This window comes from Agelaius phoeniceus, chromosome 2 (assembly GCF_051311805.1).
Source record: "Agelaius phoeniceus isolate bAgePho1 chromosome 2, bAgePho1.hap1, whole genome shotgun sequence".
Classification (NCBI taxonomy): Eukaryota; Metazoa; Chordata; class Aves; order Passeriformes; family Icteridae; genus Agelaius; species Agelaius phoeniceus.
In genome coordinates, this window is record NC_135266.1 from 91,872,237 (window position 1) to 91,893,522 (window position 21,286).

Sequence of the window (21,286 nt, forward strand, 5' to 3'; positions counted from 1 at the left end):
TTATTGGTAGTGCTGCATCATCATTAGTTTAACAGTAGGTCAGAAGAAGAAAAAACTAAATCTGGAGAAGCTGCAAACTCTGATTTAATGGCTATAAAGGTGCACTTTGTTAGTGAATTATTATTCATAAACCATTCAGTGTCTTAATACTATATCTTGCCTTTTAAGTCAAAGACTACTGCTTTTAAGTGTTCTTTGCTCTTTACAACTAGGTTTTTACCAACATCCAAAGAAAAGAACAAACATTTTTACTTTTGTGGGAGGGAGAGAGGGGATATATGTATGTATGCACCTGGGGAAACTTCACTCAAGTAATTACAGAAATCTACACAGAAACACTGCTAAAGAGTAGCTTGTAGTCCATTATCCTGAAATCTTAAATGTCAAGAAGCAGAAGCAAACTGCAAATTAAACAATTCAACTACATGATGACTGGTGCATTGTGAGTAATAGCCAAAGACTTAAGTAACACTCATCTGTCTAAGAGAAACTACCAGCTCTACGGTTCATGTACCAAATAACATAAAACATCAGAAAAAACTGATTCTACATGAAAGTTAATTAATCAATGTCAAATAAAACAAGTATTTCGAATAATAAAATCACCTTCATCATCACAAGCAGATAAAATATTAGAATTTTAAGTGCATTATACGACATCACCTCATAGAGTAAATCTGCCATTTGTTAAAAAAAACCAAACAACTAAACCAAACAGGGTAACAAGGAGACAAATATACTGGATGAATAAAACTATTTTTTTTTAAATCCTGAAGAGAGACATGCAAATGGAAAAATTTGAAGGATTTACATGTTCCATTTTCAAAGATGAAACGCACCTGAACAATTAAGTGGTTGGCCCTGTGAAAGCTACCTAAATCTAAAATTAGGTTATATTATAAATAATCTTATAAGAACTAGCCTTTCACTTTCTAAACACTTCCCTATATGGCATCTTTCAATACCTTACTATTTTTTGAAGACATGCATTCATATTTTCAACCTATTTTATGTCAATGAGTATTTTAAGAAACATTTAAAAACCAGCTTGTTCACTGGTTCACAAACTTAAGACAAAAGAATCTCTATTCAGTATGAATCTTGCTTTCTCTTAACCCTCCCTCTCCACAAGAGGAGAGGGAAGGATAAAAAGAAAGTATTTTTAACTGTTCCTACCGTGAGGAAAACATTACTTTTTGAAGGCCAGACCTTTGAATTTCTCTAAGAAAATCAGTTCTGATCTTATGACTTTATCAGCTTCTCAAGTTCCCTTTACATCCATTTAGTCATAGATTTCATATAGCTACAGCAACTATTATTTCATTCACTATTTCTCTGACCATTCCATAATTTACAGTTTCTGTTCTCTAATGCCAAAAATATATTCAGAAAAAAAAAAGAAAGTTCTCTTTTAGACTTAGCTCTATTAGGCATATACATGTTCCAAACTGAGAGGGTTAATTAGAGCTTTAGCCTTAGCTTTTTGTTACTTGCCCAGAGGATTATGTTGAATTTTACATACTAAATGTGTAATTGAGCTTAGAAAATTGAAAGTTAGATGATTTAAAATAAATTTATATGGATGTAAAAAGAAAATGTAATAAAAATGAAGAGATTTCATTCTGAAGCCAAGTGCTTGAATAATAATTTTAAAAAAACCCAAACAACCAGAAGATTAGAGCAGTGCTAGAGAACCCTGAGAAGGAGTGAACTGCCTACAATGTTATTTTTTCATATTTATGGAAAATTCTTTTTTAATTTAAGACTGGATTTATTTCTTTGACAATATTCTATTGCAGGATATTTGCCTCACAGACTCTGATGTCCTAATAAAAATTATTTAAATGGCAGCAATTGAACCCTGTACAAAAATATACATAAAAGAACTAACAGTATTTTTTTGTTCACAACTTACTAGATTTTGATAGAAGGCAGTATAGTTAGCTATGTATTTGTTACAAATAACTTACATTCTCATATCCTACTTGCACCTCATTCAAAAATGTCATTAGAGAAAATTTGGTTTTAAGCAAATTTTCCAGTATTCTAAACAACTTGCTTGCAAATATTTTGCTCAATGTTTTAGGGTGTCAGACAAAAAAGAAAATTAGGCAGGTGCGATGACAAATGTTTTGCTCTTAGCAAAGCACAAATGTGCGTGAATTTCTCTTAACAAGAAATACTGATAAAATATTGACCAAGATAACAGGTTAATATCTCTAAAGAGAAGGCAGAGATGAACAGAGGCTGCATTCTTATAAGCAATGATCAGTTAGGTTGTGTGTCAGATTGCTGGCTGGGAGAGCTCAACCAAGATGTACTGGAATAACTTCTCTGATATTTAGATTTATCAATGACGAATTGTGAATAATGCACCTACCTGATGAGAATACCAAGATTCAAACATTTTACAATGTGTAAAATGATAACTTACTGTCCAGAAGTAGCTAGAAATGCACACCTAATTTTTCATTTTCATCTTCTCTCACTCAGTCCCAAACCACTTGATACACTTCTGCTGTAGGTTATAAACTCATTGGAATCAGGCTATGCATTTCCTAAATTATTACACAGTACTTCCCACTACAAATCATGCACCTCAGTGACATTTTAGTGCAAATACGATTTGTATCTGGATAATAAACAACAAAGAAAAATGTATTTCCATAATAATTTTCAGACTTGCTACAGCTAAAGATTTGATGAGTCTGTTGCTCTGGTGAAGTACTGGGATCTTTTCCCACTGCACAAGCAAATATAAATATATAAAAAAAAGTTGCAGCATCTTAATAAACACTGAATGCACACGCTAAGAGAATGAAAATATGAGTTAAATTTCCAGTTAAAAACAACTGCTGCATTTATGTACTGCATCTTGGTCTCCTGACTACTGCCCTAATTCCTTAAGAGAAACTTGGAACTTTTTCTCACTATTAATAGATGTGCAGCACTGAAGTTCCCTAACATCATATCAGGTTTTACTTGGGTGACTAAATACAGATTGAAGTGCTCAGTTCCTGTTTGAGTTTGAAAATTACAATCACTCATTGAATCCATTTTCAGTAGGGTTTCCTACAATTAGGTACTGATAAAGTAAAATTAAGAAAAACACTCTGATTCACTTTACACTTACCAGAGTTTCCCAAATTCACAATCTATTTCTATTAAACTTCCAGGTAAAGAAAATAATTATTACCCTCATACAGCCAGCTGAAGTACTCTATTACTGAACAACAGTTCAGCCAAAAGTGAGTGCTTGTGTCCAGTCTGAAGAAAAAATTAATTACTGTTCACAGCAGTTAATACAAATAGAAGTAAAATGAAGAATATTTTGGCATAAAGAAGACCAAGTTTTTTTAGTTCTGAGAAGCTGCAGAAAGAGAAAGTGAAGTTTTTGTTCCATAGATACAAACCTGAAAGAAAAATATTCAAGGCAAAACTATATCCACCTGTAGAAAGGCAAAATATATTATAAGAAATCAGGAAGTGTTGTTTTTGTAATGAGATCTCTATTTTGTGTCACACAGTCTTACCTTTCCCTGTTAAATTTCAGAGAATGTAGAATAGCTGGTCGTTTCTGCCGGAGGTTCCACAAATGAAGTGCATCATCTGCACACGCACTGACCAAAGCACCCTAGAGCAGACACAAAATACAGCAACACACTGTTTTTCTGCAGGCTTTGTATTATTCTTACATGATCCTCACTGCTAAAAATCTACCTGTCAAACTAACAGTTTATGAAAAATCGTTCCTTTCTTCTAGAACAAAAATACTCTACCACAAATAATACACAATTAAATCGATCTGGTAAATGTAAACATTTTAAATTAGTACAAGATCAGCCATAGTTAAATTAAAACTCCATCAATTTAAAACTCAAATTAAAGCTTTGTACCAAGGTTACACAAGCCAACTCTCAACTCTTTCCACATAAGCGGGAAGACTAACAAAATAGGAGACAACACTACCTAAAAAGGTGAGTGTGAAAAATATAACTGAAGGATAAAGGGATTAGTACATGCATGGGCACACATGTGACAGTGCCAAGCACAGCTTAGTAGTCATATCAAGGTAAAATGAAAATTCAAAACTGGAACTGTGAAAAGAGGACGCAAGTAAGAAAGTAGGGACAGGTAGCAAGAGGACAGGATGTAGGAAGAACTAAGAGATGTAGACAGAAGGACAGAGTCTTTATCACAGATCAGAAATACTCTGAAGATTGGTTCTGCTTGTGGTGTCCCAAAAATGGCCATCTTTCAAAGCCCAGGCCTCTATCTGACTGAGAAACTTAGAGTGAACTTATTCTACCTGCTTTTAACTGCCTTTCTCCTCACCACAGAATATTGATCACATGTGAAACTTACCTGCACAGGAAGTTCCCTACTGCTCCTGAAGTGCTTTGCTACACTTACACCTGACATCAGGCCAGGCACAGATCTACCCTTGTGTATTACCATCACAGAGGGGAACAGACTGCCCAAAACCAAGGCAATGCTTTATACTGAGGAAGGGCAAGCATGTAACTGGAAAGATTAGTTCCTACAATCTATGACTGGCTAATAAACTTCTCTTATCCTAGTAAATATTCTTTTCAACATTGACCTATGCAAATAAAATATATGGAGGTGAGACTTCTCTAATACAGTGTAATCCATGCTTTAATTCTCATCTCCCAAAGAGTCAGAAAGACTATCCACCACTGAAATCAAATTAATTCCATGTATTATAGGGTTTGCTGTTCACCCAATGAAAAGAAAGAATATTAATTCAAACTTTGTCCTTCCTGTTCTCATCCCTGCATTACTCTTAAGAATTTCACCAGACTGTGTCATTGGACTCCCTCCTCAGTGTCCACAGTTCAGTTACTTTCTCCAAATAGGTGTAGGAAAAAATTAAAGATTTTTCAGGTTTAAAAAACCCATCAAACTAAAACTCTTTCCTGAGAAGTTCTAAGACCTCCCCATTTACAAAGAGGACTTGCAACTGTCAAAAGTGTTTCCTTGTGTCATGGGAGAAAATTAATCAAAACTGAACTAAGACTTGGCCAACTTCTAAGGTCCTCAAAAAAACCCCCTCTGATTTGTATTGACCAGAAAGTCTTCTTGGCTATTCCCATCTTCTGAACCTTCTGCAAAGAGCAAGCTATAATCTGGCACTGTTTATTCATGTTGTCTAAATTGGATTTTGACAAACCATTTACAAAGACTAAGCATGATGGTTTAATTGATGATCCCTGCAATTGCTTTTCATTGCCTCACATAATAGCATATCCCCAGCAAATCCCTGGAGTTTTCAGCCAATAACCATCAATATATTTTGATAGAAAGATTTAGCTCATTTATTAATTTCTATTTGAACCAGAACTGTGCAGCATATTCAGTAACTTAATGGATTTTACATCATTTTACACACATTCATGTATTGACTGCCTTTTGTTCAGTACTTTAAACTGATGTATAGGAAGGCAATAGTTTTCCCTGAGTGCAGTCCCATAAATATTCTTCTAAAAGGCTGTATGTTGAATGTTCTCTGGATGTACACCACTTATTTGTTGGCACAATTTGTCAATGGGAGAAGTTATATCACTCAATTACAATAACATGAATTGACTTATTAAACTAAATTTATACAGAAGAATCTGAGTAAATATGTTCTTACCTCATTGATTAGGAACTGGAGCTGCAGAACTGCAGCACCACTTTCATGTTGGCAGTAGCAATCAACACCAGGCCTGCCCAATCTGTTGTCATCAAAGTCAAGGATTCTAACATTCCTGTTATCACCAGAAGTAAAGAGGGAAAGAAAGAACTACCAATTAAACTCTAATTAACCTTTAATTAACCTCAATTCTTCCTGCTTTCTGTAAAACAAAAGAATTCATGCTGACATTCCACTATTCTAATTAAAGTACCAACTTCAGCAGCCTGAAACATGTGCAATTGTGAGTGATCTGTTCTAGCTTATTTTTTTTTTCCTGCGAGACAAAGTACAAGAATTAACAGATAAATTCAGCAGGATGCATCTAAAATTTATTTTTATACATTATTGGTTTATATAACACATGAATGTTCCAGATTTTTGTACTTATCAAGACTAGACATATAATGAATGTAGCTTTTTATCTGTTCTCTTCAGGTCTTTTTCTGTGCATGCTAAATTGTCATCTCCCTAACTTAGAGGATGATGGCCTTTCTCATCTGAGTCAGAGACTTCAGCAAGAAACTGTTGCTCCTGAAAATTACTGAAGATCAAAAGTAAGGCAAAAGGAGAAATATGAAATATATTATTAGCAATCATATTGTGTGAAACATATGAAACACCACATTTTAAAAATATCAGGATTATGATTAGAAACAATATTTTACAACACAGAGCTTGATCCACTTGTAATATACAATCATATTAGCATATTGTAAAACCCTGACCAAAAAAAGCCAACTGTCCACTTATTTTAGCTGCAGGTAAATGTCAGAATCTTTACTTCCCTTTTCATAGGAGAAAGATGTACAGTAAACCATTCTAATATTGGCCTCCAGAAAGTACAATCCATTAATTAGCAAATTTGAGGTTAAAATGCTCCAAGTATGAAGCAATTGCTCTTCCAACTGTTAAACAAGCAGCTTAATGGATACCACTTACCTTGAGACTTGAAATCTACTCTTGATTTTGTCACCTGGTCTAGTGGATAACCTTTGGGGGAAAGAAGTGTTTTTTCTTACCTGAGCCTTCTTTTCTCTATTTGTAAGATGGAGATAGAGTTTTACAAAACTGGTTTTTATAGATGAAAAGTTGTGTATAAAACACCATAACTACATTACAGATCATCAAGGCAGAGAAAAAGAAGTAACTCTGTTTGCTGCTTGCTCCTAAGCTGTAGTCATGGATACAATCATAACTGATAAAATAATAAAAACCTGCATCTTTTAAAAAAACCTATTCAAAATGGACAAAAAAGATGTATTGTAGTCTAAGGCACTTTCTAAGTGTTGATGGTAATCTTCTGGTCCATTCTGAATGACTGTTCTGTGGCACTCTTTTTTAACATTTAACAACCACTTCTTGTAACATGAGAGAAAGCACCAAAACCAACCAAGCAAGTCACCAACCCACCTGGGATTTCAAGCTAACTGGAACTTTTAAGAGATAAGTGCTTTCCTTTTAACCTGAGTTTAATACTCAGTGCAAATACATGGCACTACTTAATGAATGTCGTTAATGAAAATTACAGCTGCATTGCCCTGATTAAGCATCTGTCACCCTTCAGCATCAGTTCAGTATCACGCTAAGTCAGTTTTCTAGGAAACATCCTAACAAAGTAGATGATTTCACTCAGCATATCCCAAACAAACAAAGTACTCTCCAAAAATTCACATTTATATGCATCAGTGTTCACCCTGAAAAACAAATTACTAAAGTACTCACAAATTACTAAAATAAGAGAGAAATTGTGCTGTCTGCTTCATTTTGGCCAGTTGCCCTGAAGTGAGAACTGATGCTTAAATAGCAGCATTAGCACTGACTGCTGGTGGTTTTCAAACATTCTGGGAGCTGCAGTGAGGTCCTTCCAGCAGAAGAAGCTGAAGAGATATGATGACTTGGCACATGTTCTTGGCACTTGAGCCCATCTTCTGCAAATTCTGTGTTTTGCTGCCAAGCATGGACAAGTACAACCTTACTTCATCAAATCTTTTCATAGCAGTGTATTACAACAGGACATACAGCAGAAATACCTATAGTTCAGGCTTTGGACTGACTTTATTCTTTTTACTTTTGCCTTTTCATTCAATGATGACTCTGCTATCAGGGAGAATGGAGTATCTCTGAGGATATTAAAAGGGGGGACCAATACGTCTAAATACTGCAAAGTAGACACCATAGGTTTCAAGAATAAAAGCTAGTCACTATCTTCTCTCATCAGTATGTTGGATCTCCCAGGGGCCTTCAAAGCCATGCCAGATTATCCTAATTTATACATAAAAGGGAAAAGATGAAAACTAAGTCTGGATGTCTTTTGGGATCTAGAGCGAAACAAGTAGAATTAGAATTACGTGCATCAAGCAGTGAAAGTGTGACAGCAATAACATTCTAAAAGAAAATTGTTCTTTCTGAAAACTACACTTAATCCTGGCTTTAATATCTGTGAGAGCAAAACAGGATTTTTTGCTCTTCATTCATTTGTATGCAACACTTTTTCACTGAGTATTTTAACATCCCGATATTCCAAAGCTTATAATTACTTGGGAAAAAAATCAGTTGCTAAGATGACTAATTTTAAATACTTGGATTCATCTTCCAAGATGCAGAATTCCATGACAGCATAATACATTAGTAACCAAGAATTTACACTCTCACATACTGGAAATTAAAGTTGTTAGTGAATGATTACATTCATGATGAGAGGTAACAATGACCAAATCTTTTCATAGCATGATCTATGACCACTTTCCACAGTACCCCACAGCTTTTTTATTCCATGACTCATTTTTACTATGTGATGCACACAGATCTGATATGTCTCATTCTTCTCGGAGGTTAGTACTAATGGAATTCAAGGACTTGTAAGTCCTTGGTGTTCACTGAGAACCAAAAGCGCAGATACTTCAGAACTGACTCGGGAAGTTGAGGCCAGTGTCACTTGCAGCAGGTATTTAACTTCTTAGGATCAGAAGGGGATAAGGTAGGACATGTTTTCCTTCATTAAGACAGTGACTCTTTAGTAGTGTGAGATTAAATCTTTTAGCAATAACAAGGCCTGCAGTGTGATTCATTCCTCTTTGCAGGGGCAAGGAAGTGAAAATACGGTGTCATAAAGAACCTCCTTCCAAGGCAGATAGCGGATATCTCAAGTAAAAACTCCTAAATCACATATGGCACCTTTTTCAAAACCAAAACTCTTCCATAGAAGAAAATGACACCAAGCTATGTAGATAAGCAGCTCTAACTTTTTTGGGGTACTTAACCAACTTTTTCCATGACTAAGAACAATCTATGTACAGAAATTAACATTAGAGCAGAAACTATGATCTCACATCTACTATTTTATTAAAATGATGCATACAGAAATGGGAAATCTCCATTTAAAGATTCTCCTTTAAAACATTTGGGAATTGTGGGGTGCTGCAAAAGTAGCATTGCTGCTCTGAGTCCTTGTCATCTGATCTGCACTGACTGGTACATGTTTGAGTAGGACTATGCAGCACCCTAAGAGCAGATGCTTGTGGGCTGGTGTTACTCCATTACATAAACCAACTGCAGAACTGACTTGGGGTGTAACTTGAATATAGGACAGCTTTTTCTTGCAGAAGACTTATCCCACTGAATTGAGTGATTTATCAGTTTAAAAAGCACCAATGGATTTATCTAAATAGTCAAGTACAAGAATGATCAAAGAATTCAACCACACCTCTGACCACCGAAACCAACCAGAAGGTTTCTCAGTTGTATTTGTGTCGTGGGGCAGATCTTGTAAAAAGATAATTATGGAAACAGCACCTTTAGCACCTAGATTTACAGTTCTGAACATAGCTACTTGCAGTTCTTGGAATACATATTTTTACAGTTCTATCATGAAGTTTCTCCATGTCTCACACACAATTATTTTCTACAAAGGACAGTGCATATTCTGATACAAATAAATGCCACATTCCTAAGTCCTAAATAAATGCCTAAGTCCTGAGTACAAAATTGTGGTTCAAACTGATTTTTTCTCTCTTTACATGAAACATTCTATATTTTGACTTCTGAAGTGTATTGCTCCACTGTTTTGTTATCCTCACTATTAAGAATGTCATGCTATATGTGGAATCAATAAATTTAGCTTTAGTTTCAAGCTTTTGCATATCATTACATCTTTTTAATGCTAAATTAAATACCTTCATATTAGCAGGAATTTCCTGCTGTATCTTATCTATCTTCTTCATAAATAAAAGAAAAAACTCTGAGCTCCTTTACTTTCATGTCACCAGCAATCTTCTTAGCTTTGAATAGTTCCTGTCTGTTTTCATACATAGTCTAGAATGTGCACTCAACTTCTTTCAAATCTCAAAACCAAAGTCACACGTCATCTTAGTAATGGTTTCTTTATAACAATGTAAAAACATAGATTGCATTTTGTAATTTCTTATATTCAATATAATTTTTAATGCATGTGTGTACCACCTATTTATTACAATAACAAATTGGGAAATCATATTGGTTTTGGTTTTTGAGACTTCCTCATTGCTCTTCAAAAAATAAGCACTCCCTAAGAAGTTCCATTCTGTCAGCTGCTTGTAGCTGAGTGCACTGAATTCCTTACAAAGGACACACAACCCCTTTCTACCTTTATAGCCTTCTATTTGCTGTAGATTCACTGGGCACTGCTTCATTGAACAATATCTTTCTGGGTTTTGTTTTGAACACAGAGGATTCAGTTTTACAATGAGCTTCATTATGTCTGGAGTTCATTCAGCTGGTTAAATAAATAGCTCTTTTTTTTTCTTCTCCACTATGAAAAAGTGAAATACTGCTGCACTTGGCTGCTATCTTAGGATGCTACATGTGCAATCTTTCATAAATTCAAACTTTTTTGGCACCAATAAATATGAGATTTTGGTCTACAATGACCTTTATCTTGTTTATTTTTCTTGACATAGATTTCTCTGTTCATGCATACAAATTATGTAAGAGTTAATCTCAGGAACAGTTAAATATTCATTATTATCTTTACTGGCTGAAAATTTTGCTTTTGGCAAATCTTTGATTTCTTCCATGTTAAAACTTATAGATAGCTTCTATTTAATGGCAACTCTATACACTAGAAGCCATTTTATTTCCCAAAGTATATGCAGGCACCATGAGAATAAGCAAAACTCATAAGGCTACCTATTTTGATCTCTTCTGGATAAGACTGCCTTTCAAGGTCTTTGTCATTTTGAGAATTATCTGTTCCAGAAACAGAATACAAATAGAGTCAACATGTGACTGAACTCAATCAACCCTAAACCTGAAGCAGTACATTGTGAAAAGCAGTTACTCAGAAGTACTGACTCTAGCAACGTTTCACAAATAACACAAAATCATAGAATGGCTTGGGTTGGAAGGGACCTTCAAGATTATCTAGTTCCCATGTAGGGGAAGAATTTTATATTTCATTTGTGAAATATGAATAATTTTAAATGTCCTCTTGCCTATGCATACACACACACACACAATGATTAACAGAAACTACCTAGCATTAAATTCACCTCCAAAGTGAAGCAATTTAGTTATTAATCTGTAAAAGCTCCATATTGCCAGGCATCTACACTGAAGGATCTGTATTTTGAGGCTGTAATTCATGCAGTAGCAAAAAAAAAAAAAAAAATTAAAAGGTTGCACTCACAGTGGGCTTCCTCTTTTTTCCCAGGTAGTCATAAACCTCAGCAAGTTAACTGACACATACAGATAACACCAAGAAAGGCAAAACTGAATGAAAACTGGAATCCATGGAAGTAAGTGAAGAGTATAATTAATTATATTCACAGGTGCCAGTGTTTCAGAGCCTGTGCAGACACCAGTTCAGTCAAAAGCATGACAAATATGGGGATAGCAGGAATGTATCTGTTTACAAACCCATCTGGTAAAAAGCTGCAGAGAGAATAAGCTGGGACAGAATAATATTCTTGCCCTAATGCACACTGGAGATTATGGAAAACTAAACAGACATAAATGAGAGGGCTGTGTGTTCCAAAGCCAGAAAGTTACTTGAACATAACCAAGATCCTGAGCAACAACCTGCAGAGATATAGACAAAAAAAAATTGATAAGACCACAGCATTTGATTCAATTTACTGCCTTTTAAGACAACTAGGCAAATCATACCATTTGCTGCCCATCTGTTTGCAGTGGGCACAGATGGTAGTCTAACACACTCTGTCCTACCAAAGACACCAAGCAGGTAGCCTTAACTCAGCCATTTTGATTTGCTTTCCATCTCAGCCTTCGGGCATTAATATTTAACACAGTATTTGCTTCATGTGGGTCTCACACCCAGAACATCCGTAACAGATGTAGGTTATCACATGTGCAGTCACTGATGACAAATGCATCCATCTACAATGGTTTCATACTAAACCCAGCTGAATTTAAAATTTAAGCACCAATGCTATGTTAGTATTTGTTTTCTCTGGTTTTGTACACTCTGCCACTGGATTTGCTGATAACAGATTTAAGAAAGTTTAAGGAATTTTTGTATGTGCTTTTCAAGCAAAAATGAAAGACTATACAAACTCTACATAAGGTCAAAACTTAGTATTTTTCATATTGTTCTTCAACAGATTTTTTCTAATGCTTGTTGAACTTTCAGTGATTAGTAACAGTGATTACAAGGCACAGATTGTCTTCATAGATGCCAGTTATGAAGAACAACTGGTGACAACAGAGGATAGAATGAAAAGTGATTTCATAACCAGTCTTTTGTAAAAGGTTAAAAGATCTGTTGAAGTAAATGTAACTGAAAATAAAAATATATTTTCCCAAATATTAATTCCTCTCAGAGTTGCTATGGAAAAGTTAGACAAGTAAAAGAATACATTAAGCCTTCCTCCATATAGTGACAGAGCTTGAGATACACATTATACTGTCTCTGTTAAACAGAGACAGCACTTAGCCATTACTGGAAACCATAAAAGTAAGACTGCTTGTTTTCCCAAATGCTACTTCCAGCCCCAACAACCAGACTAGGAACAAGGTGATGAAGGTCCTATGGCAAATTATGCAGTCTATAGGAGATGGGAGCAAATGATGAGATAATGTTCCCTTTTACATGAAATTGTTCCACTGTTTTGGCTAGTACACACAGGGGAAAGAAGAACTTCATTGTTCAAAGGTGATGGAATAATTAACAGTTGTTGCAATTACTTCTGGCTAATTCTCTGTGCCAGGTACATCACAGCAATGAGTCCTACACAACTCTAGTTCTGTGCTTCATGAGCAATTAAGGAACTTTAAGACTAACACTGCCTTGCACCCTATTGTGTTACTCCAAAGGCAAAGCAGAAGCAATCAGGAGTGCATATATGACTGGTTTTCATGAGAAATTTTGTGCTCTGTCCTGCAATAAGAATGTCCTACAGTTTACTCTTATCAGGTGCCAAGACCCTGCCAAAACTGCTTTTATCAACCAATCAACACTGAACTGAAATAGTGAAAAGTTTCTACTGGAAAGGTGAGAGAATTATATACTTCACTGAAAAATTACAAGCATCTTTATAAGGTATTCAAAAAAGTCAATACAAAATAAATGCTTTCTATAGGCAACTTACTTTCTTCAAAGTTAAATTTACAATTACCTGCTAAAATAACAACAAAATAATCCCAGAATTACTTTTAAGAAATTTATTCCCTGAAAATCTCCAGACTACCAGCTATCAAGACAGTAAATGGGTTATGAAAGTGACCTGATTGTCCAATAACAGATGATGAACAGAGCTTGTATACTGATTGACATATTTCTTGTCTGAACTCAACTTTTCAAATAAAATTATATAACCATTCTGTTAAATTTTCTGATTATACTGGAATATGCAGTAAGGAATACTGTGCAAATATAACTCTGAGGCTCTAAAGTAAAAGTGCATGGTTTGAGGATACATTTTTTTGTCTTATTTAGTAATACGTCAGAAAATTTCCATGCATAACATCACAGATCACTTTTGTAAACTGAGACATTTAAGTATACTTAGAGAGATACATTATGCAAGGGAATTTCAGTCAAAAAAAAGTGCACCAACACACATGTACTAATTGGGAAAGACAGCACCTGATCCTGACTCAAGCTTTGGAAGTGGTAAGTGGTAGAGAGATTTGTTTGAGTGTTTGAACATTTCCACTGTTCCAAGGAATGTGCCCTTTAACATCAATATGCCTATGGAAATAATTTAATTTCAGTGTTTATCCAACCACAAGATAATACAGATGCTGAGGTCATACACCATGTTCTTTTTAGGCAGAGCAGTGCTGCCTAAAATATTAAATAATTCCATTACTCCACAGGAAACTGCTCACAGCTTGTTAGTCAGCTGATGAGCAATTCCTTAAATTCATCCACTGCTTCAGCTCTATTATCATCTGTTTAGTATTGGATGATTCCAGGAGGTCTCTGGTACAACACAGAAAAGTACTTCATATTCAAAAACTTATTAAAAGGAAGTCCAATATGTTACTAGGCAATAATTTCATTCCTGTCCCAGAAAAACAGACAAATGATATTGCTATAAGTTTCATTTAGGCTATATTAATATTCAGCTCTTTTGCCACTCAATATATTTATTTTGGCTCTTAATAAAGGAAGATGTTAATCTAGAATTTCATTTGTTAAGCAAGAATGGTCATGTAAAGCACACAGGAACACGTGCTATCAATAAAAGCCAAAACCGACAATGAAGCTATTCAAATTTGAATTACTAAAATTAGAAAAATGTAAGAATTTAATTGAAGTAAATTTAGCATTTGACAGAATTTCAATGAATCATCTGGCAAGTTTTATTCTTAGGTTTAGTTCCATATAATTGACACTATAATTATGCCTATGTTGAAAGGCATTTTAAGTATCAGTCAACCTTAAATAGTTTTATTTTCTACTATCATAAAACTCATGTCATTTTAAAGAAAATATTTCAGCAATGAGCTACATGGAAGAGGTGCTCTTTTTTCTAGTCCAAGATACAGGTTAAATTATATCTACATTCATCACTTTTATAACCCTCCTGAGCCACATAATTATTCCATCTGATTTTGAAATAAAGTACAATATAGACCATAGTTAATCAGCCCTTCCATTCAATATACATGAAACAAGTAACCAGCAGCTGGCTAAAATGTATTTCAGGAAGTCTTTTTGGTGTAAATGAGTATGAACTATCATTTTTCCACTTTAAACACACACTTGCAGATTGTGTTATACAAACTATGTTCATGTTTGATGAACATAGCTGTACAAAGCATTTATGTTTTATTTGAATTAAAATTTATAATCACATTAGTTGATATGGGTTAAAACATGTGTAAAGGTTTAAAAATGTAGTTAGTGAATACTGAATAAGTTCCAAAGAGCATTTGCATTTTAAGAATAGACTGACTACTGCTGGGAATAAAATAGGACATACCACAAATCTCCCAGGATCCCAGTTTTTTCATGCCAATTACTGAAAATCTGCATGTTTCAGTGAAGCAGGATACTGTTTCAGAACTTACCATACTAATACAGCATTATTTCAGAATAACCCAATTCTTGTTGGACAAGAATCAAGAAGGATCAAAACTACTTCCACATTTCCTCGGCAATTCTAATTTAAAAGACTGAAAGCTCTGCCTCCCTTGGAGGGATTATTCTTTGCAGATTTGAAGAGAACTGAAGCACTGCTGCAGCTGAAGCAGATCTGGCTCCCCCAGGTAACTGACAACATGGTGGTGCTGCTGGGGGTGCTGGCTCCCAAAAAACCCAAATCCCTCTCTACAGAATAAGGAGATTTGGCAGAGACTGTAGAGGCTGGATGGTTCTAAGCTCAGTTTTCCCACTGCCATGATCTTTGGCAAGATCTGCTGAGTTTGTTGTCTCATGTCAGGAAGCAAGTCTGCAGTAACAGCTGCAGATCCAGCCCAGCACGACAGGACACACCACCAGGGCCCTGCTCTCTGCTCAAGACAATGAGAAAAATGCTTTAAGCTCCATCTAATTTGTGTTTCTGCAGTGTGATGTGAGGCAGGAAGCCTGCAGGGAAACAAACTGGGCAGAGGAAGCAAGATACAGTGTAGACAATCCATTCTGCCTCCTGGAGAAGTCCCCATTATAATTTTAATTATTAAGATAGGCTTCATCTAGGGAGAGACAGCTCTTGCAGAGCAACCTATCATACATGTAGGATGAGCAAAAGAGAGGAGAAACCTGGAGTAAAACAGGGATAAATCCAGCTTCACAGTATACACACATCAATTGCATGAGCTTCTCCCCACATTGATTTTCAGCAGTTGGAGATATTACTCATATGGCCATAATGAAGTTTAAGTATTTAAACTGTAGGTAGGATAAGAAAGGGAACCACCAATAAGTTAAAGCCTTTGACTCTCACTAATGTGAAGGTCAAAACAGAAATATTTGGGAAGCTAAACATGGAGATGTAGTTAGCTTTGATTTTGTGAAACCCTAACAAACATTACTGACTATTCAGTAACATAAAAGCTGTATCTATTCTTTTCATTCCACAAACAATAGTCACAAAAGTCACATTTCAGTTATCTTATATTGTCTGCAAGACTTGATATATAAAGATCACCTTTGCATGGTCATTGTTGCTGCACTTCTATATTCCTGATTTGCCATTTTACTAAAGGAAATTTACTAATCTAAATGGGGGAAAAAAAGTTTTCTTTTTCCAAGCACTGCTCTTCCAAGTTCAGCATAGAAACTATGACCCAGATTAATATTAAGATAGATAAAGGAATATAAATACAAAAGGTTGAAATGGAGCAACTAGAGAAGAGTGTTATTTATCTCCATTTGACTTCAGTGCACATAAACATCACATTTCTTGGGATGTCTGTCTAGGAAAACATTAGGCTCATTCTGAATTTGGAAACTGGACAGCCTATTTTCTGTTGTTGCATATTTCCTTTTGACTTAATTTACCAAAACGAGCAGGAGTTTTCCAAGCTTGAAAGCTTGAGTCTATCAACTTTCAAAATGAATATGTATTTATTAAGGGATGTTTTTTTGTGTGACCACAATTTATTTGCTAAATAAGCCCAAAAAAATCAGACTGGAAAAGACAAATCCACGCACAAAATAAGACTGGAAAATACAAATCCACACAAAAATACTGGGATGGAGAGAAATGTCTAAAAGAAGGGGGAAATGTGAAGATAACAAGGCGAGAAGGATGTAATTGATTAGTGCTTGCAAAAGGCAGAAAAATGAGATCATTCCTACCAGAAAGTCATAAGGAATGGCAGAGAAACAGAAAGTTTACTTTCTGACATTCTCCAGACAAAGTGAGGGGGAGGGGGAACACCAAAAAACCCTAAACAACCTCCCAGTTTTCTTCAACAGAGACTTCTGATGTTGTAATTTTAATACTTTGGAAGGATTCAGAATTTTCAAAGAGTAGGTAAACAGATTTAGAATTTAGGTTTGCCCAAGGAAATGCCAGTATCTGTACAGATAAAGCAGGAGCTGTACAAGGTCTTCAGAGAATACTGATTTATTAGAACAAGCATTGACAAGATATACTCACAGCTACTGACAATGCTTGGAGGCTTTCTTGTCCAAATTTGCTGATGGATTTCTCTTAAATATGAGATATACTTGCATCCTAATATGTGATAAAAATGTAAGGCCGTAGCTTGGGTAAAGTTACACAGTTTACCTGTTTTACATCTTAGCACTCATTTGTAACTTGAAAACTGAACTGATTAGTAAGTAAATAGAAAGAGAAGAAATGCCTGTGAAAGGGATGATGTCAAATTAACCATGTTTAGAGGCAAATATTTATTCTTGCTGAGTGTCCCAGCTCCTCTCTGCCAAAGACAAACATCAGAAATTGAAACTGATAGGTACTTAGAACAGCTGCTTTCATGCAACCTAAGCTAACATTATGTACAACATGATATGGAATATCTATACACATTTTTCCACAAGAATATGAAAATCTCACTAGAAGTCCTCTGCTGTTGCAGCCCACAGTGAAGCTTTTTTGTCAGGTTTGGCTTTGCCAAGAAGTTCAGCTCTATAGACTCAAAAGAGTTTAATTCCTAAACTGACTTTTGCTACCCAATTTGGTGTCCCCTTGTGGCTTACTTTCAGTTTTTGTCTGGTTTCAAGCAATTTTGAGAGGGAGCTCTAGCTCTACCTTATCAACAAACATTTCCCAAGCTGATCTTGCCATGAATAAGAGAACTGCAAATTCAACACACCAAAGCTTTTTCAGGGACTAAGACCTGCATTTTCCTGACTACTAAGATGGCATTGGTTGCTCAATATGATTTCTCTGATCCCATAACAAAGTTACAATTTTTTTGTTGGCTTTTTTTTGATTAAGCAATTTTAAATTCAAATCACCCAGGCATTTATATTTCCCACAGCCTAGTCTAATATTTAGCATTCATATTCAATGCACACTAATCATTGGTCAGATTTATTATTAATGGTACTATAAAATGATAGTGATAGTGTCAAATTTAAGTGGTCCCCGACATTAAAAAAAGAATAGATTCAATAGTATTTATCAAAAAGCAATTAAAGTATCTGAAATTTTTATCTACCTAATAACTCAACTATATACTTCAGATTTCATACATTTTTGTTTTAAAAATCAGTAACACATCTAAGTCAATACATTGAAGACAATAAAAGAGGTTGTGTCCCAGTGTAAGGAAGATTAACTTTTGCACTGATGATCCCACACCATGTTAAAATCAAGGGTTACAGGTGAAAATATTCTTTTCCTTTACTACACCTCATGACAGTAAATACTTGTCATTTTCCTTCATTTCTTCTGAATCACATCTCTTCAATGAGGGTACAAACAATCTATCCGTTGCTCCAGCTACTGCACTGATTTTATTTCATCTGGAAAGTACAAGATCTTCTTCACTGAATATACACATTACACATTATTTCCCTGCTGTATTTGTTAATCCAGAAATAAAATGTGATAAGAAATTAATTTAAAATTCTAAAAATTTCATATTTCCTCCTTTCCGACCCATTTTTACCATAGTCTCTGGTGTCTGAAAGAGCAAAATAGCTTTTTTGATACTTAGAGATTCGGGGGAAAGGACCCTGAATTGGTTGGTTTGGGTTTTTTTGCTGTTGGTATATTTTGTGGGTTGGGGAAGAGGATGTTTTCAAGTAATACAAACAATACCCTAAATTTCTTTGAACTTCAAGACATTCATACTTGTGGATAACCAATGCATTATGCATCCTGCTTTACCTAACAGAATCCAGACCAATGACAACAGCTTTAATGCACTCTATTCCACTGTTTTTAAAATCCTGATTCCTGTGACAAACACCTTTTGATACAGAATACTCAGATTCTGGCCATATTTCTTTTGCAGTGATATTCCCAGGAATACTGTTCCTCTAGAACAATGCAAATGCCACAGCTGGACCCCCTGGTTTTAATGCTCTGCTGAAGAATGGAAATTCTTCAAATGAAGGAAATAGTGAAGAGCAAAGTGACTGTAATTGTTTACCTAGCAAAGGCCTGGTAGAAAATCAGGTGGAGAATCATAAATCAGGGCAGCTTCTTTGTTTTAAGCCTTATTTGAGTCAAATACCACAAATTCCAAGCTCTGCACTAAGGCACTTTGCATATCAAAGTGTACTGCATTAATTTAAGTATGTTTTGACATCTTTGCATGACAGATTATGAAACCTGAACCAGATTCATTCTTAATTTTCCAAGACTCTCTCATTTCTTCTGGTGCTGAATCTATTTCAGATCACTATGTAGCATATCATGGTATTCTCAAGGTACAGGAAGTCAACTATTGATGGTCTAACCAAAACTCTTGCTAGAACATTCTTTCAGAATTAGCCCTCTTCTATTACCAGGTCCAATTTTACAGATATGCCAGAATTGCTGGATTAGCATTAAAACAAATCATAAGAATAAAAACCCCAGTAGACAAAATACTATAAAAGAAGATTCCTCTGTCTGAAATTAAATTTTTAGAACTACAATCCTCTGATAGTTAATGGAAAAAAAGCAAATTTTCTTGGTTGTTGAGCATGAAAATGTCTACTCCAACCCCTTCTATTACTTCAATGAACACAACACTCTTTAATAAAAACCTGTCTTCCAGAAAGACAATAAAGTTTAAAATTTCAAGAAATGAAGACCCTATGACTTTCCTTGGAAATTCATTTCAAAGACTAAAACATATATTGCTAAAAATATTAAGACAATTTGTCAGACTTTAATTTTAAGCCACTAATATATTTCTCTGTTACTTTAGAAAATCTTTTCAATAGCCATTTTACTCCTGTGGAAGGGCATGTAGAAAGCAGTTAAATCATCATTCTCTCTCCTTTTTCATAAACTAAGTCAGACTGAGATCCTCAAGTCTCTCATTATATCACACTTCTTCCAGCCAAGTAATTTTTGTTTCTCTCCTGTAAATCTATCAAGATTTCTACAGTTGTCTTTTACATTCACAAAAACAAAAAGACAACGCAAGCAAAAAAGAGAGAAAAAAGTGAAAGCTTCCCTAAAAAGCACTGCATTCTGGTTGTTCAGCCCTTATCTAAATTTCACACACTGGTAATTTATATCTCTGCTATAAAATAACTCAACCACCAGTGCAGAACTAAACTAGTAATGTAGCAGTCAACTGTTAAACTTCAGTACCATTAACACACACTCCTGTTTGTAAGGCAATTAACCAATTCTCTTAATAACCCTCACATTAAGGTACAGAATCATAAATAGAGAAGCATAACATGTAATCACCTCTCCAGAAAATGAGACTGTAAAATGCATTCTGATTCTTCATGGGAGATAATTTCATTAATTTTCTCTTTATCTAAATTGCTACCTGCTTCATGAGAAGATACTTTGTCTCTGAAGACAAAGCAGTTTCCCTGTCTCCCAAATATTAACATCATTAAGTCCTGGGGCAGGGAATGTGCCTCACCTAGGAAAAAGTAAACACAAAAGTAAATATTCTTTGCACCTTCTTTCCTGGTAAAGATCAGTCTGAGCCATGGAGTTGTATGGCAGCAATGAAGTCTAGCTGATGCTACTCACAGAAATAATGGAGTTTCTGGGATGATTTGGGCTGCCACCTACCTCCACACTTGTGCACTTCCTAACTAGGAAGGCTGCCAGAACAACAGTGATCTGTAGCCAGTTGGTATGGTCAAAGTCTTTGTTACTGTGCAGCAGGGAGAGAGAGACTGACAGATAATTTTTTAGGAGATTTTGGGGACAAAAATCTGTCCAAGCAATAGATTTTTCAATGTTAATTATTTTGCTGTCTCCTCCACCTCTCCCCAGCCCTGGTTTCTAAAACAACATGTTTAACATTGATATAAGGTCAAGCATTAAGAAGTTGAGGAATGTTTTTCTCAACTCTAATAGAACCTCTTATTTGGAGGATTTAACTGAATGGAAATAAGAATGTGATCATAGTTTAGTAATTCCTTTATTTTTCCTGATTACTGAGAAATAAATCGATGAAACACATAACTATTATTTTATCATTACAAAATTGCCTAAATTTTTTTTTCAAATAAAACAGCTAAAAATTTTAAAAATAAAC

General features: G+C 35.1%; 1 protein-coding gene across 6 annotated transcripts in view; it reads right to left on the bottom strand.

Moving 5' to 3' along the window:
• The window catches only part of STXBP5L (syntaxin binding protein 5L), a 184,587-nt gene that overhangs the window by 112,049 nt on the left and 51,252 nt on the right, over positions 1-21,286 (bottom strand). For all 6 annotated transcript variants that reach the window (XM_077174258.1, XM_077174256.1, XM_077174255.1 and 3 more), the window contains exons 3-4: positions 5,660-5,741; positions 3,534-3,634 (exon numbers count right to left, since the gene is read on the bottom strand). In XM_077174258.1, the coding sequence (XP_077030373.1) occupies positions 3,534-3,634; positions 5,660-5,741 (183 nt within the window). The remainder of the gene's footprint in view (positions 1-3,533; positions 3,635-5,659; positions 5,742-21,286) is intronic.